General features: G+C 36.1%; 1 protein-coding gene across 1 annotated transcript in view; it reads left to right on the top strand.

Annotated features, from left to right (window-relative positions):
- The first annotated feature begins 773 nt into the window (after positions 1-773).
- Positions 774-26,322, top strand: part of cul2 (cullin 2) — a 47,785-nt gene continuing 22,236 nt past the window's right edge. The window contains exons 1-13 of the mRNA XM_079805562.1: positions 774-970; positions 3,256-3,395; positions 4,451-4,553; positions 5,970-6,064; positions 13,199-13,304; positions 13,423-13,505; positions 13,881-13,977; positions 16,429-16,539; positions 16,681-16,843; positions 21,292-21,416; positions 22,371-22,478; positions 24,589-24,648; positions 24,736-24,864. Of these exons, the coding sequence (XP_079661688.1) occupies positions 3,277-3,395; positions 4,451-4,553; positions 5,970-6,064; positions 13,199-13,304; positions 13,423-13,505; positions 13,881-13,977; positions 16,429-16,539; positions 16,681-16,843; positions 21,292-21,416; positions 22,371-22,478; positions 24,589-24,648; positions 24,736-24,864 (1,299 nt within the window). The 5' untranslated portion in view covers positions 774-970; positions 3,256-3,276. The remainder of the gene's footprint in view (positions 971-3,255; positions 3,396-4,450; positions 4,554-5,969; positions 6,065-13,198; positions 13,305-13,422; positions 13,506-13,880; positions 13,978-16,428; positions 16,540-16,680; positions 16,844-21,291; positions 21,417-22,370; positions 22,479-24,588; positions 24,649-24,735; positions 24,865-26,322) is intronic.

Below are 26,322 nucleotides of genomic sequence, written 5' to 3'. Positions count from 1 at the left end.
TATGGCTGAATAAAATTATGTTGCATTATTTTCCTGTTTAACACTGTGAAGCTGCTTTGAAACAATCTGCATTGTTAAAAGCGCTATATAAATAAAGTTGACTTGACCTTCATGTGTTTCCCTGGGGTTCTTCAGTGCCGTTACACCCAATCCAAGTACAACTTATCTTATTAATAAGGTATACCATGATATAACATGATCCAAATATATTTATACATACATAATATACATTAAGTTTTGTTGTAATTAGTTATACTAGAAGTGATAGATAACAAATATGATTCCATTTAAGACGTGACTGTGAAAAACCATTACGAATTCCTTGTGAAAAAACACATTATGACAAAAATAAATTCATTTCTGATTGGCTATTTGTTCTGTTAAAACTGAAATATCATAACGAGTAAAGCGAAATGCCAAAACATAACGTTTTTCCACCAAACATCTTCTAAAAAGTACTAAAATGATCGTTAATGCAACCGTCAACGACCTGGAACCGTTAAGAAGAACGAGATTTGTTAAATTTCATACTCATGCCTCTTCTGTCACGACTTTGTCCGCGAACAGCTGCCGTACATTTCGGTCATACCACCAATAAAAGGGGGAGTCTGGTGAAAGTTGCGATACAATATCATCGTTTGTTTAATGGACAACACATTTCATTAATACACACTTTTTGTGTTATCCAAGTAATAAACGTTCATTCGATGTCTCGTGTAGTTTAACGGCTGTCATAACGGTAGACATCATTAAGTGCGCTCGTCCACCCCTACAGCTGATGCAGTGGTACAGTCCGCGAAAGGCAATGGCAGAGGTGTAGAGGGAGAGAGAGGAATCAAGCGTCCTGACAGCTTCACTTCAAACCCTCACCCGTGACACACTGACCCGAGGACAGCACATCCAGACCCGCCACAGCCGAGCCTCCGGACCGCCCGAGACTCGCAGCTCCGCAGGGCTTTCTCAATCTCAGGTGTGTGTGCGAATGAGCAGCGCTCATGTTAGCACAGACGTTAGCTCCTGCTTCTGCTCCATAACACTGCATTTATGTCATAAACACACGCCGATCTCTTATAAACACAAGTGTACGTGTTTGTTTACCACAGTACACAGCTGCTATCCTATCACTTCTGCTTAAAATAACCCACCAGCTTCTGTTTTCATGCAGTCATATCATGGATATGTGTAACTAGGCCTCTCTGCAGTTTGGGGGTGACTCTGTTTTACAGCAAGTGGATGTATTGGAGGTGTAAACTCATTTGTTTTGGCTATTTATAGAGGAGTTTCTATGTAGATCAAATGACATTTATACTTTTGATGTGCCTTGACAGCTATTTTGGATGTTGACACTGAGATAATGAGTTGATCTTCACTGATGGGACAATCAGTTACTCTAATAATCAGTTTCCCTTTGATTGTGTTGTTGTTTATGAAGTGGTTGTATTGTGTAGAAGTCTTTATTCTCTTCTAGACAGATCTGTCAACTAATATTACTTTATTGTTACATCTGTGTGTTGGTGTGGTCAACTGTTAGCAGTGGTGGGTAAGTTACTCTAAAAAAGTAATTAATAACTCGCTACTAAATACATCTTCAACTGTGTAATTAGATGACTGTACTCATTACTCTCTCTATAAAGTATCGGATTACTTATTAGTTACTTTCTAAATCCTCGGACAGTTCAACAATAGAAGGATAGAAATGAAACCGCTCTTTCAAGTAAACGATATACAATTATTCTTAATTTATTATTATTATTTAAGAATATAAATCGCGTAAAAGCAGAAGGTTACGTTAAAAACACATTTTACGATGTTAAATCCACTATTGTTTTATATAGACTTGTTCTGTAGTATTTTTAGTGCAATTACATCAGAAGTAACTGTAATTAAATTACAGAAAAATAAGAGTAATCACTTAGTTTACTTTTACGAGGGAAAGTTATTAAATTACACTAATTCAAATAACTTAGTAATTAATTATACCCAAAACTGACTGAAATATTGAGAGCAGGGAAGAATGATATAAATATAGATAAAGCAAATATTGAAACACAAATGTACACAAAAAGTCAAAAATCTGTACTTCTTATTTACTTGAAATTCACTCAAAGTGTTTAATATATTTGAGAGATATGAATTATGCAAGGTAACTCATAATATGGAAATGGAGAAATATCTTTCGGCCTGGGTGATATATTGGTATATTTAGAAAATCAAAAAATGCTAATGCCCCATTAAATTTTTTTGATGCATTTACAAAATACATTTGCAAGTTGTTTCTTTTTTTTTTTTAAAGAAAAAACTTTTATTATTCATTGTATTTGAACAATTTATGTGCCGCGTGTGGTAGGAGCTACTGTTGTACTATTAATAGGAAACCTCAGGGAATTTTAAAATAGTAATCATTGGGGAAACAATCATGGGATTTTCTACAGAGAAATATAATTTGCTTGTTATCATGGCTTGACATGAACACCCGCCAACTAATTTCATTTGCTCCGGATGAATATTGTTGTTGTTACAGGGCTTGAATTTCGCCGTGGGATTGCACATAGTGTGCATGATTTGACTCATTCCGGCAGATTTTGTGCTCAAACACCCAAAGTGCGCCACATAAAGCCGCCTCTCAACACTAAATTGAGCTCTTTTTCGCTGCTTATCACGCTTAAACAGTCAAATACACACACAATAATGTCAAAATGCCGGTCTTGACGAGTGTCCACGTAAACACAGTCAGTTCTGTTTTAAGTGAAGGTAAACAGTTGAGAAGGAAAACGCATGTGTAACAGTGTAATGGATCCGTGCATCAGGTCTTAAAGTGACAGCAGCCTAATATTCCTGCTGCTAAATTATGAGATAATATTAAAATATCTATATGTCATTTTTTCACCATGGTATTGATGTCAAAATTGTGGCTAGTAACTTTGGAAAACCACTAGCCACAGTCTGCCATTTCTACAAAATGCATTTTAAAAAAAATCCTTATCCAGTTGAAATTAAATTTTTTTTGTATTATTTATACTATTTTAATATTTTGATTTGATGTAAGTTTTATTTTTGATGTGTTTTTCTCTTTTTTATTATTGTTTGTTTTTCTTGAATATTTCTATTTAGCTTTATTTTTTGTTTTAATGAATTTTAGTACTTCAATGTATTTCAGTTTTATTTCAATTTCCGAAAATGCCTTTTGTTTTAGTTAAACCAGCACTAATGGTAATGCTAACGATATCTCCTGCTTTTTCATGTCTCCCCCCCCAGTCGAAGCCGAAGCCACACACCATGTCCTTAAAACCGCGGGTGGTGGATTTCGATGAGACGTGGAACAAGCTCCTGACGACAATCAGAGCGGTTGTGATGCTTGATTACGTGGAGAGAGCGACATGGAACGACCGCTTCTCGTATCCTGAGCTCTTTGATTTGATTTAGAGCAATCGCGTCCTCTTTCTTCTTCCTTTTCAATTTGTCTTGTGATCAGGATTTGGGGATTTTATGAGGATTTTATGAAATGTTTTACATATTTTATATGTACCTCTTACACTACCATTCAAAACTTTGGTAGGATCAATAAGATTTTAAAGGGTTAGTTCACCCAAAAATGAAAATTCTGTCATTAATTACTCACCCTCATGTCGTTCGACACCCGTAAGACCTCCGTTCATCTTCAGACACAAATGAAGATATTTTAGCTGAAATCTAATGGATCTGAAAGGCCTCCATTGGCACAATGCACGGTTCACTCTAAAGACCCTTAAAAGGTACTAAAGACGTCGTTACAAAGTCCATCTCACTACAGAGGTTCTACAATAACTATATGAATCGGCGAGAATAGTTTTTGTGCGCAAAAAAACCCTAAATAACGACTTATATAGTGATGACGATTTCAAAACACGGCCTCATGAAGCTTCGAAGCTTATGAATCAGTGAGTCGAATCATGATTCGGATCACGTGTCAAACCGCCAAACTACTGATTCGACTCACTGATTCATAACGCTTCGAAGCTTCATGAGGCCGTGTTTTGAAATCGTCATCACTATAGAAGTCATTATTTAGGGTTTTTTTTGCGCTCAAAAACTATTCTCGCCGCTTCATAAAGTTATTGTAGAACCACTGTAGTGAGATGGACTTTGTAACGACGTCTTTAGTACCTTTTAAGGGTCTTTAGAGTGAACCGTGCATTGTGCCAATGGAGGCCTTTCAGAACCATCAGATTTACACTAAAATATCTTCATTTGTGTTCTGGAGATGAACGGAGGTCTGACGGGTGTCGAACGACATGAGGGTAAGTAATTAATGACAGAATTTTCATTTTTGGGTGAACTAACCCTTTAATAGTTTTTCAATTTCAAATAAATGCTGTTCTTTTGACCTTTCTAATCATCAAGGAATCCTGATCACTGATGAGTAACTATGTCATGTATCCTGCATTTAAAATCTCCTTAACGTGTGCTTCAGTGACATATATGCGCTGTGTGTGGCATATCCGGAGCCTTTAGGGGAAAGACTGTACACTGAGACGAAGGTGTTTCTGGAGAACCACGTCCGTCAGTTGTTCAAGGTAAGAACAGTCTTTGGCCCCTTCACACACCCGGCGCAATGTGACGCCAGGCACGACGCAAGTGTTTTTGGCTAGTTTCAGCCTGACACAGTTATCATTTTCACGTCCAGCGTAGGGCTGCAACGCGTCAGCGTCACATTATTTATGTTCTAGAATAGAACAGGTCTAGAATAATGGCAGCTTCTGCTCCTGGGCATTTACAAAAATTATCATTTATCATATAAAGCCAGACCGCGGCATTCAAAAGTGTGGGAGTACTTAAAAAGAAGCCGAATAAAACTGTGCTTTGTTCGCTCTGTACATTTGCAAATACAGACGAATATTGTCCATTCGGTCACATTTTCCGGTGTTATTCTCCGACCCCAGTACGTCTCGTGTTTTGATTTATTATGGGCTGCATATATCTGCTGCAAATGCGACCGGGTTCCCCTCTTTCCCAAACACATATGCATATAATGCTGTATATAGGTAGTTTGCATGATTAAAGTAACATTAAAGTTAAGATATGCCTCTAGTTTTAATCATTTAAATGTGTCTTTGAAGTTTGGGCAAAACTTTAGTCGTTGTTTATTCACATGTATATCTTCAAAATAGACGACTAGTTATACATTAACACTACGCTGAAAGCTCCTGTATGTGAACCTTTTGCAGGTAAATACAAGTGCATTTTCGTTTACTTTTAACACAAATCAATAAGTAAATCATACTCAACTATTATAGTAAACAACTTTTCCTAATTAGGCCTACTCTGTATACATTTTATGATGAATATTATTATTAGTTATACATAATGTTTAAAATGCTTCTTGTGTTCATCTATTTCATTATAAAATGACTTGAGTACACTACCCTTCCTGAAATACAATTTATATTGTCATCATTCATTGATTTCATGTTAAAGTAATATACAAATTCACTACCCTCTCTGAAATAAAATAATCGGAAAAAAAGAATCATCAGATGAATCTGACAGAAAAAATAATCGTTAGTTGCAGCGTCACGTTGTTTAAATATCCAATGCACTGGCGAATCTGTTCACCTAGGGCTGGACGATTAATCGAAAACTTACCGAAATATGCAATGCCTTACATACCTTGAATGCAATGTAAGTCGCTTTGGATAAAAGCGTCTGCCAAATGCATAAATGTAAATGTAAATAGCAAATCCTCTCATGGTGCGCGCACAACTGGCTTTTAAAGGGAAAGGGAGATGAGACTCTGATTGGTTCATTGCACGTTACGCCCAAAACACACCCTTGACTCATTACGAGACGAGGGACAATCCTTTTTTTCCGTCGTAAAACTAGCAAACGTGAAGTGCACCTGCGCCGTGAGCTTAGATCGTTAAAATAGGGCCCTTTATGTTTTAATTGTGGATGTCTTACATCATTGCGGTGTGTGTGTGTGTGTCTTACAGAGAGTCCTGGAGTCCGAAGAAAAGGTTTTGGTGATGTATCACAGATACTGGGAGGAATACAGCAAAGGCGCTGAGTACATGGATTGCTTATACAGGTACGTCCAGCTAGCACAGGGAATGCTCGTGAAGGACGTTAAAGGTGATGTGTGCTGTGTTTGTCAGCATTTGAGTTCTCCTAGTCGAGTTTAATGTGCTGAGACTACTATATACAAGCAGTTCATAGGTTGACTTTTTTCTGGCTCAACCAATGGTGGAATGGGGGCGGGACTAGCAGGTTTGCTCAGCAATATCAGATGGTCGACAGTCGGATTGTTTGGAAACAGTCGTTATATTTGCAGTTCTGTTTGGTACGGCTAGTTTTTAATTGGTAAATGGTGTTGGTGTTCATGCTGGGGTGATGCTTGGATGGGGAACTCTTATTTAATAACGGTCAGATCGCTCAGTCTGTTGTGATTGGTCTACTCTGCTCTGATTGGTCAGATGGCCCTGTCCATTGTGATTGGTCTACTGCTGATAGCGCACGTCAGAATCTAAACTTCAGCTCCAGCGGCTTCCTAAAGCTCAGCGATTGTAAAGACAGTAGCGATGGCGTCGATTTTACCATATCAATCCGAGTGAGAGTCCGAAGATGAAACATTGGAAGCAGGGCTGTGCGATACTGAAGAAAAATGCGATATGCAATGCCTTGTTAAATAATGCGATATTCAATATGCGATACGATATTGCTTCAAGTGTGTGAAATCTATTTAAATTCTATTAAAAAAATATTTAAAAACTGAGAATGATGCCATTTATGTGTTTCACATTCTTTCTGGGAAAAGAAAGCATCACTACAACTTACTAAAAAATAATGTCACAAATCTGGCAATATAATTTTAACATCAATGTAAACAAACAAATGTAATGCCAATATTAAACCCTTTGCTTGACTTGGTAATTATATAGTTACATCAACCTAAAACTTAACATCAAGAACATCCAGGTAAACAAAGACACCTGAACGACACCTGGGTGGACGATTATTTTTGTTATTTTAATTTATCTTTATAAAAAATTAGAACTAAAGACAGCAGTCATTGTTTGACAGACAGCGGCAGGATTACTGTATTAGCAGGCTGTCACTTTAGGACCTAATGCTTAATAATCACACGCTCTCAGAAAGGTGGCTTGTGTGCACGTTTTGGTGTGTATCAGACAGCGCGGGGCGGCAAGGAGTTGTTTTTCGCAAGTTATTGCGTTTGTCGTGTGCTCAGTCTATTCTCTGCTATATGCGTCTAACTAAAATGTACACTTTTCACAATATTGAAGTAGCCTATTAAAATCATTCAGATATTGCGTGCCGTTGCGATATGCATATCGCGATATGAACTAGTGTTAGACCGATATATCGGGCCGATATTTGCGTGTAACGGCATCGGCCGATATAAGGCTGCTGCATTCGCCGATATTTTTTTCCCTGCATTATTTACAAACAGGCGTCCACAGGGCAGCTCTCACCGTCTTCAAACTCTCCTGCTCTCCCTCGCGCATATTAATCAAAATCAATTGAAAATTGACACGATGGTAAAAGGTCGAAAGACTGAACTTTCACGCGGAGCATTGGGAGATTTTTTCCTGAATTACCGCTGGTGTTGCTCTACAAGAGATTAAGTTAAGTGCACCTACACTCTAAAAAATGCTGGGTTAAAAATAACCCAAGTTGGGTTGAAAATGGACTAATCCAGCAATTGGGTTGTTTTAACCCAGTGATTGGGTTGTTTTAACCCAGCGATTGGGTTATTTTAATCCAGCGATTGGATTGTTTTAAGCAAACATTCAACCCAACCGCTGGGTCAAAACAACCCAATTGCTGGATTAGTCAATTTTCAACCCAACTTGGGTTATTTTTAACCCAGCATTTTTTAGAGTGTAACCATTAAATGACTAGGTTGTAAATAGTTTTAAAATGAAGTATAGTACAGTCAGCTTACACTTTATTATGCTGCTTGCTTGTTTATACTGTGTGCAATAGTGTAATTATTTTATTTATGCTTAAATATTTATTTTCAGAATTTATTTTCACCACTGAACTCTTTTTTTTCCCCTTCTTGTTCTACCTCACCTGTTTTTAATATTTGTTAAATATTGTTTTTTTTTGTTCAATAAATGTTCCTTTTTTAAATTGTAAATTTTAAATTATCATCATGATCATTGTGTCATTTTTATGATGTAAATTGAGGGAGCAAAAGCAGTATCGGCTCCAAATATTGGCTCCAGAAAATCGGCAGCCCGTATCGGTCATCGGCTAAGGCTGATGAAAAAAAATCGGTATCGGCATCGGCACTAAAAAATCCGTATCGGTCGATCCCTAATATGAACATTTGCGATATTTCGATATATTGCACAGTAGGGTTGGGCGATGTCTCCTAAATTGGCAGTTGACGATGTTTACAGTAAAACATCGTGATGGACGATGATATCGTCGTTTTTTTTATTAATAAAAATATATAATTTACTATATCTGTATTTTACCATCTCTTTACATAAATACTATTTTCTACTTAAAAACTATATAATTTCGTTATTTTTCTAACCCAAATAATGACTCATCCGCGCTAGGTTTGCACGTGAGGGAAAAAAGTAGCTTCCTTCCACTTAAGAAGAGTTGTGCACTTTTTATTTTAATATATCTCTTTACATAAATACCATTTTATACTTCAAAACTATAATTTCGTCAGTGATTTGTATGGTAATGCTGTTTTACGTGAATAATACAGAGTGAAGCACAAAGCTTTGTTTACAAAGGAAATAAATTCGCAGCCATGAATGGATTCATACCGAATGAGAGAGGTATGCTGAGCCCAATTTAAGATTTGTCAGCTTTTTTATTCTGTTTTGCGATTTCCGTGAATTTTACAATCGGCATAACGTTAGTCCATTTTATCCCACATGAACATCTCGTTTCTTTTCTCAAATCTTCACTCGCGTCGCACCCATTTCGCAGGGAATTATAAACGTTTCTTCCTTTCGTTTGTTTATAATTAAGTCTATTATACCCATTCACGTCCTTTACTGTGGGAAAGTAGAAAAACATTGAAGGACGAATAGGCTACCTTTTTACTTAATTTTATTTAACACAGTTTGTGCTTGTTATTAGACTTGGTAAGGCGCGTCAAGTTTATTTGAATAGCGCATTTCACACACACAGGCCATTTTACTTTCGTTTTCTCTGGCAGTGAATAATCAAACATAGCTTAAATGTCTTTACCCTGTGGAAGATAAAATTCGCTCTTCAGACCTTTTTCAACAAGTGTGGCTTTGCAAGATCATGAGAAAACATGAAGACGAAGATATTCGAGAAGGTGTCTATCCAGCTCGTGATCTCGCGCAGAGCGGAGGGCACGCATCATTGAGGGGAAATTATTATTATTATTTTTTATAATATTTAATTTTCTTATATTCTTTAGGTTATCATTATTTACTGATAATTGTTTAAATATTTAACAGGCTGTGGTGTGTTGGAAGCGCTAAAAGAAACACGCATGCTTGAAATGGATGTTTGAGCCTCGTTTATTATTTCAAAATGTAGGCTATATCTGGCATAGACTACAGTATTTAAAATAGAATATATGCATTAGTTATATTCTCAATTTAATTGTTGCAACTGTAATTCCTCCCCATCAGCATTAACAAGTGTATGTCCATCAACAAAACCATGTGTATATTTCTCATTTATTGCGGTGCACATGTGGGAACTGTATCAATATCAGCGCATATGTTAGCCGAGCACTAACGTCAATGACTGATGTAACATTAAAGTTTGTAAAAACAGATCTTGCTCCATCCTCTATCTTTACTCAAAGTAGTAAGAATGACATTAACAGACACAGTTGTAGGTAATAGTGGCTCACAGATGATGAGCAGAAGTGTTTCAGTAAGACAGTAATAACGTGAGTTAGCCGGAAACTTACACAAAAGTAAGTATTTTGAACATCCGGTAGAAAACATCAGTAATTATTCATACGTACAGGTTGTGATTCTGAGGAGCAGCTGGTCCAAATAAACTGATACTGACCCATCTTTGAAGAGCAAGCGTTTTGCGGATCCAGTGTTGAAGGGCAGGTCAAGTTGTTTGTGGACGGACAACGTACAACATAGCCGGGCATTATGCAAATGTCTAATCTAGTGATGTAGAACCGTAACACAGTGGGATTCGAATTACTGACGACTCGTTTAGACAGTTCAGAGTCGATTCTTTCTTTTGGGAGACAATAACTTTATTTGTAGTGCACTTTCAACTTTACAACTTTGCAGAACGTTTACATTCACAAACAGCGATATTACACATTAGCCAGGCTCCGCCCTCCCACCTACCAGTGTTAATTTTGACAGCAAATTTTGATTTAGTTTTAGTCATAGTCTTTTGACTAAAATGCCATTTAGTTTTAGTCATATTTTAGTCACCTGAATTGTTTTTAGTTTTAGTCTAGTTTTAGTCGACTAAATCTACTGTAGATTTAGTCTCCTAAAATCTAATGAGTTTAGTTAAATTGTAATACATTAAGCATTCAAGCTCCATTTAATTTTGACATCATTTTGTTTTTGACATTAAAAATACACGAAAGAGAGCTCAATTCACTTTTTTGTTTGTTTTTTTTAAAAACATCTATATAGTTTTTATAACTTTGTATTTCTTTTGGTTAGTAGGCCATATCAGGTAAAGCTAAAGCTTCAAATAAGTTTATTTATTTATTTTTAATTTCAGTTAACATTTATTGAATTTCAAGTAATTCTTTTTTTTAATGGTTTTAGTTAACTATTATAACCCTGATACTTTATTGAATATGTGTCAAATACTGTTTTTTCCTCCTGACTAAGAATTAAATGGGAATTAAATGAAATACAGTTTAGTGTGTAACCAAATACGAATATATAATGCATGACTTTTAAATTATAAACAAGCTCGAAATACACCGGGACTGTTGCAGTTGCAGCTGCTCATTCAAGTTACAACCGTCTAAAACATATTACTATATAATCATCATAAAGTAAACATTGTCATTATTCATCAGCTTTAGTTCATATACAATTGCGTGGCATAAATGTGCGCTCTTCAGTGATTGTGAGCCGCTCTGGAGCGCTGGATCGGGGATGTGTGAGCCTGGAGAAGCGCAAAAGAGCCGTGTTTTCCAGCGGTTAGATCCGCACGTTCTGATCAAATGTGCATCTGTTACACAGGACATCAGTTCTGACTGGATCTCTTCCCTAATCGACCCTCTCTAACATTTTCGTCTGATTTTTATTTGTTGACGAAAATGACAGTAAGTTTTCGTCATAGTTTTAGTCATCGAACACTAGTTTTTATTTAGTTATCGTCTCGTTTTCGTCAGGGAAAAAAGGTTGTTGACGGAAATTATTCGTCAACGGAATTAACACCGCTACGTACTTCCGCTCAATTTTAATTTTCCTTACTCCGTCAGGGATTGCGGTATATTCTCTGGTTTTCTCCGGGCAAATTTTAACCGGTCCAATCAGCGAAGAACTGAGAACGTGGCCGAGAACGATGACGTGATGTCGTGCGCTAGTTTGAGACGACATACGTCACGACCAAACGTTAGCGATTGGTTATGGCAGATCCAGAGTGGCTCTTTGTCAATTTTAAATAATTTTATGTTTCCTTGCTGAATAAAAGTATTTCATTCTTTAAAAGAAATCCAGTTATCATATCAGACATACAGTTTTGCAATTCTTTATCTAGTTTAGTGTAAACTTGTCTGAACAATCAGTTATGTCACCAAAGGGATAAAAACTAAAATAAATTAAATAACAGTTGTTGTTGGTTTTGGTTCATTAGGGACTGTTGAGATGGCATGTGCATGTTGTATTACTGCTCAATTTGGCAAATATAGTAGATTTTCCGGTTGTTTCATGCATTCAGAAAATGTGCATACTGTGCACACACAAGTTTAGTAAGAGTGCAGTATTAGGGCGTTTTCACACCTACCTTGTTTGGTCCGGATTTTCTGACTTTTCAGTTTGGTCCAAATCAAAATTGCAGGTGTGAAACCTCCTCCGTACCACGGTCAGGACCAAACTGATGAAATTTGGTCCGGCGAAAAGAGGTCGTCTCGGTCCGGATCAAACTGAACAAAGGTTCGGTTCCTTTCTAGTGTGAAAGCATTTTTTCTGTATATGGTTCGGACTTTCAGAGCATTTACAGGAAGTTCCTGTTTATGTTTACATATTATAATGTTATTTTTAAATTCAATCTAGGCTACATTGATTATGAAAAGATGTGCAATATGTCAGAAGACAGAAGGTCAGAAATGATTTTGAAGGAAATTTTGTATGATTTTGCTTAGAAAGCCTTTCTTTAGTGTGAATTTCGTTTTGTATAAATTGTATCTTAATTTTAATCAACGTTTAATCAGATAATTGCCTGGATTTAATAAATAAGAAGCAAATAGTCTATAGCAGACAATAATCACGGGAGCGATCACATTACACATGAACAGGAGCGTCTCAAATAAACCGAAACTCAGCAGCTACTCGTCTCACAAACATGAGAAATATGTGTATATAAAGCTTGAAATGTCCACTTTTAAACGTAACAAATAAAAAATAGTCAAGCAATGCGCACTGTTCAATAGTGGCAACGATATGCGTCCGTTCATTCATTCTTGTCAAAGACGCTGACGTCAGACGCACGTCTGTTTACAAACCAATCAATGTCCAGATGCAACTCACATAGATGATGACGAGTGGACACAAGTGTAAAGTTCTTTAGTGCGCTCGCATAATTGCAATGTGAAACCAAACCAAAACTAACCGAATGTATCAAAACATGAACTTCGGTTCGGACCTTGGTGCGGACTTTCAGGTGTGAAAACGCCCTTAGTATGCCACTATAATAATAAGGTTTAGTTATCTTTATTTTTTTTTGTCTTTTATTTGATATCACTGATTGTGAGTGTTCACTATCATGCGCTGCATTGAGTGCACAAGGTATTGTTTCTCTGGCATGCATTCTCCGGCCTCGCCAAGGGCTTTGCTTGGTTTCTGCTTGATTTCATCATGCTGGCCCGAACCCCATCACTGTCCCGCTGGTCTTGGTCAGCTGAGAAAACAAGCAGCTATTGAACTGACGTCACCCGTGGCTTTATTATGCATCAACACACACACACACGCACGTATTCATCTAAAATAATAGATGCTTTTCCCTAATGACTGTTTTCATGTATTCCCTGCAGGTACCTTAACACACAGTTTATTAAGAAGAACAAGCTGACTGAAGCTGACCTGCAGTATGGATATGGAGGAGTGGATATGAATGAGCCGTTAATGGAGATCGGAGAGGTATGCATGCTTTCCTAACCAGGTGCAACACAAGTGGATGTTGAGCCATTCACAGGTCAAATGTCAAATTGGGTTTTTATTCTTTCATAAACTGTAGTGCTTTTGTTGTATTTTTTAGCTTGCACTTGACATGTGGCGGAAGTTAATGATTGAGCCCCTTCAACCGATGCTGATCGGGATGCTTCTGAAAGAGATCAAGAAGTAGGTTAAACCTTGAGATGAGAGAGTTGAATGCAAATTTAACTCGAATTCTTAGTTGCTCCGTTCATGACCACTTTAAAAATGTTTGAAGGATTTTTACATGGCACTCCGGTTGGGAATAACTGCTCAAAAATGCTATAGCAAAAATGTTCAGCGTTTAAACCATTCTGCCCACTTGCTTGTTTCTGTTGTGTTTTACTGTAAATACATTTACGGTTTGTGACTTCAACAAAATGCAAGTCTTTGGTACCACAGATACAATCCATAGATGCTGTTGCATGACCTGAACCCAAGTTCAGTTTTATTGATTATATTTCAGCTCTGCAGAGGATACATTTGTAGGTTAATTACTAAGTTTTGATGTTGTTTCCATAGCGACCGATGTGGGGAGGACCCAAATCAGAAAGTAATCCACGGGGTTATCAACTCCTTTGTTCATGTTGAACAATACAAGAAAAAGTTTCCTCTAAAGGTGAGAAGCTCTGTCTAGATGCATGTGACATCCATTCAAAGTTTTTGTTATTTTTATGCAAAGGTGAAACTTCAGTAGTATTTTTAAATATTTATATTTTTGTGTACTACCGTTCCAAAAAATTATACTTTTATTTAGCAAGGATGCATTAAATGGATCAAAAGTGACAGTAAAGACATTTATAATGTTACAAAACATTTAAATTCCCAAAAAATCTGTTCTTTTGAACTTTGCATTTATCAAAGAATCCTGAAAGTGTGGCGAATACATCATCTTAGAATGATTTCTGAAGGGTCATGTGACCCTGAAGACTGGAGTAATGATGATAAATTCATCTTTGAGCATATAAATAAATTACACTTTTCTACGGGTGTAACGATTTATCGTTATATATCACGATATAAAAATGTGACGATATGTATCATTGATGTAAACGATATGATTCGCGATATAGAGGTGTTTTATCCAAGGCTCAACTTGCTGTATTTATAAGGTATAATTCACCCAAAAATGTAAACTCTGTCATCATGTGCTCACCCTCATGTCGTTTCGTTTAACTTCAACACAAATGAAGATATTCTTTATGAAACCTTAGAGATTTCTGTCCCTCCATTCAATCTTAAAAGATCCAAAAAATGTCATAAAGGCATCGTAAAAATAACTAATCGAGTGTCTAATCCAAATCCAAGTCTTCTGAAGAGACACAAACGATGGTTTATGATGAACAGATTCACAACCACACGCATACTGTAGTAAACACGGACGGTCAGATGATTTTGTGACGCGCGAAAACAACATGAGAGAGAGTAAACGCATAATTAAAAATCTTGGATGAGCTAAACATTTACAGTTTGAGTGGTCATTTAGACACACGATTAGAACTGTGATGGATTGCATTGATCATCTGAAGCGCGGGCACACACGCACTCATCAAAGTCAAGGCGCAAACATCATTTAACCCTTGTGCATCAATTTAAAAAAGTTACACACAGGTCCATAGAGGACAAACATGTCCATGTCAAGTCAAAAAAGCTTAAAGTGAAACCAAAAAAAAAATGTTATAGAGTTTTAAGTTTATGAAAATGATTTATGAATCATATTTTATATAAAATATATATTTTTTAAGAAACATGTTGAAACAACAACTCTAAAACTGCTAGAAAATCAAAGCCATAAATCTAAAAAAGCTGTGTTCCAAATTTGAGGTTGATATCTCAAAAAATGAGCTTTCAGTCAGAGTTTGTTTGGGCGCAGTGTCAAGTTTTTCCCCATTAGATGCCAGTGAAACTCCACTGATACACACAGTGTTTTTTTTATTACACCCATACAAACCACTCACTGACATCCATACCAACACACCCACACAGTAACAGCTGCATAAGTTATCCAATTGGCTTTATAATGTGCATAAACCGAAAACTGGAATAAAGCGAGTATTTCCTTTTATACGCCAAACCTGAAAAAATGGCACCATCTGGTCAAAAAGAGTAAAAATTAAAATTGAGGCCTTGCCAACAGAATAAAAGCCTATTAACAAAGATTGCATCATTTTATAGTTAAATGGCATTTGGGTTTTAATGGGTTTCAATAGGGACATTTTTGTCCAAAAGGCACTGAGAGGAAATATTTTGTGTACCTAGTGCAAAATAGTATTTTTTAAAGGAAATGGGGGTGAAATATTAAAATTCAATAAAAATACACACCTGTGGCAAATTATATGCAGTTAGCATTACCACAGGCAAAGTTATCAAAAAAACTAAACTGAAAAAATGTCCATAAGGATGCACAAGGGTTAAAGCGGCACTCCTTATAGGGAAAGCGCAAACATCATTTAAATCACCAGATCACATTTGGTTTTAGTAGTATGATTATTCAAAGCATTTTAGATGGTTTATTCTTATATGTATAGCGCATTAATAGCGGGAGAGGCGGGTCATAGCGAGCAGCGGGAGAGAATCCTGCCTGCATTGAAAGTTTAAAAACGAACGTTTACGCAGTTTCAGTGACATTACTACATTAAACAACTATATATAATGCTGAATATAATGTATAATAATGCAATGGGGGAATATTTGTGGGTCCTGATAATAATAATAAAACAATAATGATAATATTATTTTGATAATAATAATTTTTTATTTATTTTGGCTTAAAATATCACGATACATATCGTATCGTGAGCTCAGTATGGCGATTTATATCGAATCGTGACACGAGTGTATCGTTGCACCCCTACACTTTACTATATATTCACATAGAAAACAGCTGTTTTGAGTTGTAATAATATTTCACAATACTGTTTTTACTGTATTGCCTTGTTGAAAATAAGAGACTTTTCAAAAACATAAAAAAAATCTTACCAACCCCAGATGTTTGTGTACATAGTTGCATGCTTAGAGTCTGTGTATGCATCTCATTTGAAGGCCACACCCTCTCTTTTTTAAATCCCAGTTTTATCAGGAAATCTTTGAGGGGCCGTTTCTGACGAAAACCGGCGAGTATTACAAACAGGAAGCCTCCAATCTACTGCAGGAGTCCAACTGCTCCCAATATATGGAGAAGGTGAGATTGTGTAACCTCAGCCTAATTTAACCAATACCATTTTTTACATTTAGAACAGTCACTTCAACATGGTTTTGTTTATTTTTAGGCTTTATTGTGATCGTAATCCGGAGTTTTTTACTCTGCTGTTTTCTGCCGCAGGTTTTAGGCCGGTTGAAAGACGAAGAGGTGAGATGTCGGAAGTATTTGCACCCCAGCTCTTACGCCAAAGTCATCCATGAATGTCAGCAGAGGATGGTGGCCGATCACCTGCAGTTCTTGCACGGGGAGTGTCAAAATATCATCAGACAGGAAAAGAGAGACGGTCAGCACTTTATTTACACTTGTACCCAGTGTGAACTTTCACTTTCAGACCGGGCTTGACATTAACACCCACCAACCTGCCAAATGTGGTGTATTTCAGCAGTGGCGTGTAACGCAGTCACTCCTACTAGACACTTTGGCGGGGTTGAATTTTATAAGCTATATAAAATATACATGTTTGAATTGTAGTCTTTTAACAAGGCATCTGAAATAATAAACTAAGTGCAATGTCAAAAATACAGATTTTTCGATATTGAAATATCTGAAATACTCATTTTCCACAGAATAGACACACAATATCGGCAGCTCTTTCTCTCTCTCTCTCTCTCTCTCTCTCTCTCTCTCTCTCTCTCTCTCTCTCTCTCTCTCTCTCTCTCATCTCTCTCTGACAGCGAGTGACACACAAACCCGCCTCCACTCACTCACTCGCTTCATTTGCTCCGGATGAATATTGTTGCTGTTAAAGGGCTTGAATTTCACCGTGGGATTGTGCGTATTGCACATAATTGTACTCATTCCTGCAAAATTTGTGCAAAAATTTTGTGCGGCCACATAAAGCCGCCTCTCAGCACTAGTTGAGTTAGTTTTCGCTGCTTATTGCACTTAAACAGTCAAATACACACACAATAATGTCAAAATGCTGGTATTGGTGAGTGTTCACGTAAACACAGTCAGTTCTGTTTTAAGTGAAGGTAAACAGTTGAAAAAGAAAACGCATGTGTAACTAGGGCTGGACGATTAATCGAAAAGTAATCGAAACCAAAATTCAGAACCTCTAAACGACGTATTTTTCCCATGTGGGTTATTTCGGTTTTAGTCACGTGACTCCGCCCCGTTAGTCACATCAAGTGCAGTTTGCAGGCACACAGAGAAGCAGGAGTAGTTATCTGTATTTAAAGATACCCAGAATCACTATAGTAACTGCATGTTTTACACAGTTTATACAGGTCAGTTAATTGCCGTTCTTATAGCCTACGCGCTGACACACACACACACACACACAGGAGGCGCGCGCAAGCCCCTAAGCCAGATCGCTTTCACTTTCGTCCTCATAAAGTTTGTCAAGTATATGCGTTTAAAGGCTTGCCAGTTTGAACATTTAAAGCGGTTGTGCACTATTCAAAAACAACAATATGGAAAATCTATCCGTTCAGCGCTTTTTCTGTGACACAGAGCCGAGCCGTGTCGCGTCTCTGACAACACACGCCCTGAAGGCAGATCTTTCACCTGCGTCCTCACAAAGCTGTCATTTGTGTGTGTTTTAAGACCTGCCAGTTTTAACATTAAAGCGATTTTAGACCATCAGATGTGTATTATGTTGAACTAATGCCTGATATACTGTGGCAAAAGAACACTCAGACAGAAGCTCGCACATCATGTGAAGATCGCGCGCAAAGAGCAGCGCAGAAACGCAACGTCAACGCCGTCCTGTGACTGAAGTAAAGTCACTAAAGTAGCTCAGAAATTCAACCGTTATAGCATATTTTGAATACCTTTGAAGTAAGTACACACCACAGCTTCATAATGAATAGAGACGGTATGAGTAATTCACACACAATATCACTCTCTCATTAATGCATTCAAATAAATGAAATGTAGGCCTACTGTGCTAATCTATCTGTATCTGATGTACAACAAACAGAAATCTGCTCCATAGACAATAACTGCTGAAAGTGAACCATTTCCTTTAAGTATTTTAATATCACAAAGAAAATGCACTTTCATTAAATAGTAGAAAATATTTACAGTAAAAACCTTATGAAGGCAAAAAATGGAAAGCAAAAAAAATAGCAAAATAATCGTTCATTAATCGTAATCGAGGTAAAATGTTCAATTAATCAAGGTTTTTATTTTTGGTCAAATCGTTACAACCCTATGTGTAACAATGTAATGGATCCGTGCATCAGGTCTTAAAGTGATAGCAAATTATGAGATAATGTTAAAAATATCTGATCATTGTCAAAATTGTGGCCAGTGAAAATGCTAAGTGTCTAGTAATTTTGGATAACCTCTAGCCACAGTGGCTGGTAGGGTTGGGTACCGAACTCTGTACTTCTAAGGGCACCGACCGAATTACTAAGGGCACTACCGATTCACATGAATTCAATCTCTGCCAAATTTCAGTACCTGAGAACGCATCTGGTGATAGACTAATGTCTTTGAATGTTAAACCGCAAAAAGACTATTTAAATACAAATCATGCGTGTCCTGTGTTTCTCTGTGTGAATGAATGGTGCAGACGCATGGTTTTATTTTCCTCACACACACACACACACACACTGAATCGCGGGTGGCGGTCGCATGTTTTCATCTTTGTCGTTTCAAATGAGGATATGAACGCATGAACGTCATCTCCAGAGCCGCTCTGAGACTCACAAAATCAAATTTTTTCTTCCATGTTTTAATTTGAACAGAATAAAGCTTGGTTGTGCAGCACTTTGTTTGACAAAAAAGTTAGTTTAAAGGTCCCATGGCATGGCATTTTTCTATTATTTTATAATGTTTCCTGAGGTGTACTTATATTGTTAGTATGACTTTTACATCATAAAATGTCATAATTTAGAAATAAAAGGCATTTTTTCTATACTGCTGTTTGCCATGTGGCTGACTGCCCTGCTTCAAGAGGCGTGTCTGCTGTGAGACTTCAGTAAAAACGCCCACTGTTGTGATTGGCTGACATCTTTGCATTTTAAATGAGCGGAGGGGGCGTGGTTTAACGAGGTCTACGAGGCACGAGCTGCTGCCAGACAGACGGATGGACCTGAGTTCACTTCTCATCAGTTCTCTCAGCATGTCTGAACTGTTGTAGTTACTGCATATACTTCAGGTTATTAGTCTATTTCTAGTCAGAGGGACTGTCACTCATGTCAGAAAGTTAGTAACTTTAGTAAATTATGGATCAGCGCTGACTGGAGACGTGAACCGTTTAGAACGATTCAGTCCGATTTGGTGAACTGATTCGGTTCACTAAAAAGAACCGGTTCAAAAGAAAGATCGTTCGCGAACCGGACATCACTAATGTATCAGAGACTGAGCTCAGCGATTGCTAACAAAGTTATTTATAGTAACTACTGAGTTATGAGAGCGCTGTCAGTCAGCGCGAGTTGTGTTTGTATCTGAGAGTTCTGAATAAACACGAGTCCCAGTCACGCCGAGTCCGTCTTCATCATTATTACCAACTTTGTAACACATGCAATGTACCATTACAGCGAGATGAACGAGTTAAAAGTAAGTGTTGATAATAGCATTATTTTTAAAATAAAATAAAAGCGTCAGTGACGCGCGTTGAGTACACAGCGCAAACAAAGACACAACAGCAGTAATCGAATGTAATCCAGTTTATTGTGGGGAAAGCTGGCTAGCCTAGCCGGATACCCTCACACTTACCCCCCTTCTGCTTAATCTCACGCCGCGTTTTGTGCCTCCGCTGTGGGCCAGATGCAGTACTGGGGGTCGGGGATGTTGAAGGCCGAGCTTCGGCGTGCGTGAGGTTTATCTCTAAAGATGTTACTCTTCTGATGTTGAGCAGAAACTCATGACTGTATGCACATTTTAGAACCGATAGACGCGACGAGGACATACAAAAACACTGACTCACAAGATAGAAAACACGAAAACACCGTTCTGTCGGGAGAGAGAGAAGCCGCTGCGTGTCCACGAATAATAAATAATTAGCTACACATAAGAAATCACTGATCACAGATCAGAAGGAACTGAAAAAAGACTTCTGTTTTCATTTGTACATCCAAACACTGAGAAACTGCCAGCATTCACTCGTTCACAACCCATGATCTCTGGAGCGCTTGCATGGATTCTCTGGGCGGAGGAAAGGGAGGAAACCGTTCCTGTTCTGATGTCATAACAGGAGACTTCAGGATTGGCTCGTCTAGCCTGTCATTTTCTCAAAGGCAGAGAAAGACAGCCAGAACTCGGGTTTACACCGATCAACATTTCTATCCACTCGGGGACAATATTCAGGCTAGGGGAACTCATATTAATGTTGAAAAACCTCATAAAATGAAAATTTCATGCCATGGGACCTTTAATTCAATTAAAAGATAAATGAAATGTTATGTCTTCATTTGATTACCAGAAATTACACAACACAGAATTTGTATTATATTAGAATGGTTGTTTTTTTTAAATTAAATTAAGTAAGTAGCTAGTAGCCTACTATTTACTGGTAAATATTACAGTATACAAACATCACAGACAATGGCAGACAGAGTCCAAGGCATAATGTCAAAAACAACAACACTTTCTTCACAGTTATTGAGGTAAACATTCCCAAAGGTACCGGAAAAAGGTACCGTTGGGTACCGGTTAAACTGTGAATGGAGCAAAAGAGTTAATGTCAAGCCCTGCTTTCAGCTCATGAATGTATGTTTGTATTGACTGTATGTGTCTGAATTGGCATGTTGTAAATGTAGGACGTGTTGTTGGTTTCAGATATGGCGAATATGTACACGCTACTGCGGGCCGTGTCCAGCGGCTTACCTCACATGATCCAAGAGCTCCAGGTCCACATCCACGATGAGGGTCTCCGAGCCACCAGTAACCTCTCTCAGGAAAACGTGAGTAACTGGGGTTGTGTGTACACTTTTAGTTTCACAGTCGAAATCTAGTCCCAGACTAAAATGCATGTTAAACTGAGACTGACATATTTCTAAAATATATCAGTGCCATTTGCTTTATCTCAAGATGCACAACAGTAATGTTTTCTTTCTAAGGCATGTTTATAAAAGTTACCTAAATTTCCTAATTGAACTAAAGCCTAATCCTGGCTTAAAGGTGCCCTGCCACACGTATTTCATTACTTTTGTGGTAATGTCTGATGTTCTACCATGGACTCTGTAACATTTTTGTGGAAAAAATGCCTTGGTTACCTAATTTCAAGCCATTCTAGTGTGGTGTAGAAAGCCTGCAGGAAGACACCGCTCGATTTGCGCCAGTTCTCATTAATATTCAACGAGCTACGCTGCTTGACTCTGATTGGCTAACAGCTAGCCAATGAGAGCCTAGCTATCTGCAGCCTTTAAGTAGAGGAACTTTGTTTAGTAATGTCTGGAATCGCTGCAGAAATGGCTTCTTCAGGTATATTACCATATAAATATGACGTTCAGCCATCCTTGCTGTATACGAAAACTGTCGAAAAATATGTGGGCGTGGTCTCAACTGGGCGAGCTCATGAATAGTAATGAGCTCAGGCGACACCACGTCAGACTGACCAGCTTTTGTAAATGGCCTGATTTCTCTGCTTATTTCTTTTCAGTGGCTAGAGCTGACAGAGGAGGAAGCAGTTCATTTTCACATTCGCCACATAACACAAACACATATGGACCTAACATATACAAAAAAAAATACAAGTAAAAATGATTTTTAATCTAAGTCTTGTCTGTGAAACCAGGCCTTAAAGTCTAAAAGGGGTCGGTAGCTATATATATATATATATATATATGATGAAAAATGCATAATTATTTGTATATAGCATTAATTGTGGGATGTTTCCTCTGATCTTTGTCTTGCAGATGCCAACCCAGTTTGTGGAGTCAGTGTTAGAGGTTCATAGTAAATTTGTCCTGTTGATTAACACAGTGTTGAATGGGGACCAACACTTCATGAGTGCGCTTGATAAGGTACACTTACGCTTCAACATGGTTTAAAAATGACTTACGGCAATGATTTAGACACACTCATTATTGATAATAAAAACATCAACACTTTGAAATATTAACATACAGTATAATGTAATGTTATAGAATGGCTACACTGTTTTAATGTGCCCTTGTTACAGTGTAATTTAATATTAATTAACAACATGTACTTAATGTATAATTATGGTTAGGTTTGGTTTAGGATTAGTTGCTTGTAATTATGCATAATTTACTGTTATTACTATAGAAAGTACATGTAAAATGTGTAACAGGAAACGGAAACACTGAAAGAAAGTGTTACCAATACAATAAATAAAAACATAATGATAGTAAAAACCTCAATACTTAGAAATAATACAAATGCAATTATCGAAATTTTGAATATATAGTAATATTATGTAGTATAATAACAATATAATAACAGGTAAAACATCAGTACTTAGAAATAATACAAATAAAATTATGGAAATTAATATATATGATCAATTATAATGTAATAACATAAAATAATGATAGTAAAAAGTCAATATTTTGAAATACTTTGAAACTCAATACTTTAAAATTATGAATATATAGTCAAATGTAATATAATTTAAAAAAACAATGATAATACACTGAAATAAAGTGTTACCAATACAGTAAATAAAAACATAATGATAGTAAAAACCTCAATACTTAGAAATAATACAAATGCAATCATGGAAATTAATATATATTATAATAAATGATGATGTAATTACATAACATAATGATAGGAAAAACTTCAATACTTAGAAATAATACAAATGTAATTGTGAACATTTTAAATATATAATAATAATATTATTGTAGTTTAATAACATAATAATACCAAAAACATCAATACTTTGAAATGATACAAATGCAATTATGGAAATTTTGAATATATAGTAATATAATGTAATAATAAAAACATAATGATAATAAAAACATCAATACTTTGATATAATACAAATGCAATTATGGTAATTAATATATATTATAATCAATTATAATGTAATGAAATAACATAGTGATTGTAATCACATCAATATTTTGAAATAATACAAATGCAATTATGGAAATATAATAATATAATATAATAAATTATGATGTAGTCACAACATAATGATAGGAAAAACTTCAACACTTAGAAATAATACAAATGCAATTATGTAAATTAATATGTAATATAATAAATTATGATGTAATTACATAATAATAGCAAAAACATCAATACTTAGAAATAATACAAATGCAATTATGGAAATGTTGAATATATAGTTATATTTTGTAGAAATAAAAACATCAATATTTTGAAATAATACAAATGCAATTATGGAAATGAATATATCATATAATAAATTATGATGTAATAACACATTGATTGTAAAAACGTCTATACTTAGAAATAATACAAATGCAATTATGGAAATGAATATGTAATATGATAAATTATGATGTAATCACAACATAATGATAGTAAAAACTTCAATACATAGAAATAATACAAATGTAATTATGGAAATTAATATATAATATAACAAATTATGATGTAATAACACATTGATATACTTAGAAATAATACAAATGTAATTATGGAAATTAATATATAATAAATTATGTAATAACATAATAATAGTAAAAACATCAATACTTAGAAAAAATACAAATGCAATTATGGAAATGAATATGTAATATGATAAATTATAATGTAATAGCAACAATGATAGTAAATAAATAATCAAAACTTTGAAGTAATACAAATGGATTTATGTGAATTAATATGACATATTAAAATATATATTAATATACAATATCATGTAATGCAATAACACAATGTAATGAACGTTAAAAATGCAACACTTTGAAATAATACAAATGCTGTTATAGAAATTAATATAATATAGATATACTCTAAAGCACCTTAGCAAACTATAGCTTAATTTTATGAGTTCAAACATGGCAAACCTTCTCCCTTTAGTCCAGTAGGGGGCATCTGAGATCCAGAATGCATTGACCTCGGGTTCATGTGTGAGTGTTTCGAAACACTGGAGTTTGTGGTTTGTGCTTTTATTGCTCATTTCCCTTCCAGGCCTTGACTTCAGTTGTGAACTACAGAGAGCCCAAATCCATCTGCAAAGCACCTGAGCTGGTGTGTAATCACTACTTATCCCCCACCGTTAGATCAAGATGACTAAATAAACTACAAACCACATTAACATGCCTTTCCCTCTCACAGCTGGCCAAGTACTGTGACAATCTGCTGAAGAAATCTGCGAAAGGAATGACGGAGAATGAAGTCGAGGACAAACTCACCAGCTTCATCACGGTCTTCAAATACATTGACGACAAAGATGTGTTTCAGAAGGTGAGGCCGTGACGTGATTTATGCTCCGCTGTAGTAGAAAGAGAACAGGAAATGATGCAAAGAAGGCGGGGACACAGGATATGGAAAATGTTACGTGTTGCGAGCTGGATTTGAACCTGTGTTGCTTGCATTTACATTAAAAGTTGACAAAATAACCTTTTATTAAACAACTGCAACAACAAACATACATATAGAAAAACTATTTTTATATTGGGAAAATTACCAAGTATAAAGTGTGTAATATAAGCTAAAAGCTATTGGTCAAACATTTAAATATGTCCCGTTCCATGCTAGCATGTTTTAACAATGTGCGACAGTTGTTGTGTTAGCAATGTGTTAAAACATGCTATAAAAAATAAATGTTAGAAACATGTTAAAATAATGCTAAAAACATGTTAGAAATATGTTAAAACATTCCAACAAGAAGTTAGAAATATGTAAAAACATGTTAGCATTGTGTTAAAATATATTAACAGCATGTTAACATGCCAAAACGTGTTAGCACGTACTACGAACATGTCAAAACATGATAGCAACATGTTAAAACATTAGCAAAATGTAAAAAAAATATGTTAACCCGTTTTAGTAACGTGTTAACTTTTACATTGTGCTAAAACATGCTAGCATTGTTGTGTAAGGACTGTGTTAAAACATGCTAGCAGTATGTTAACATGTTAAAACATGCTAGCAAAAAATTTTAAAACGTGTGAAACATGAGCTTACAGGTCATAATTACGAGTTGGGCGTGACGATTTGAAATCTTGTAATAACATTAAATCTGACATGGTTTGAACACATCTATGTTATGAACGTGTTAAAACATGTTAGCAACATGCTAAAACATGCTAGAATTTCGCTTGAAATGTGTTAAAACGGTCACACTTCATATTAGGGTCCAATTCTCACTATTATCTAAATATAATGACTTTTGCCTCAATAAACTCTGCTTATTAATAGTTAGTAAGATAGTTGTTAAGTCTAGGTGTTGTGTAGGATACATATACAGGTGCTGGTCATATAATTAGAATATCATCAAAAAGTTGATTTATTTCACTAATTCCATTCAAAAAGTGAAACTTGTATATTATATTCATTCATTACACACAGACTGATAGATTTCAAATGTTTATTTCTTTTAATTTTGATGATTATAACTGACAACTAAGGAAAATCCCAAATTCAGTATCTCAGAAAATTTGAATATTACTTGAGTTCAATACGAAGAAAGGATTTTTAGAAATCTTGGTCAACTGAAAAGTATGAACATGAAAAGTAAGGTCATGTCCAGCACTCAATACTTAGTTGGGGCTCTTTTGCCTGAATTACAGCAGCGATGCGGCGTGGCATGAGGAGATCAGTCTGTGGCTCTGCTCAGGTTATGAGAGCCCAGGTTGCTCTGATAGTGGCCTTCAGCTCTTCTGCATATCGCATCTTCCTCTTCACAATAGGTTAAGGTCA

Source organism: Gobio gobio, assembly GCF_949357685.1.
Source record: "Gobio gobio genome assembly, chromosome: 23".
In the NCBI taxonomy this organism is placed as follows: domain Eukaryota; kingdom Metazoa; phylum Chordata; class Actinopteri; order Cypriniformes; family Gobionidae; genus Gobio; species Gobio gobio.
The sequence above is the reverse complement of the archived record's forward strand: the minus strand, read 5'-3'. Positions and strand labels throughout refer to the sequence as shown.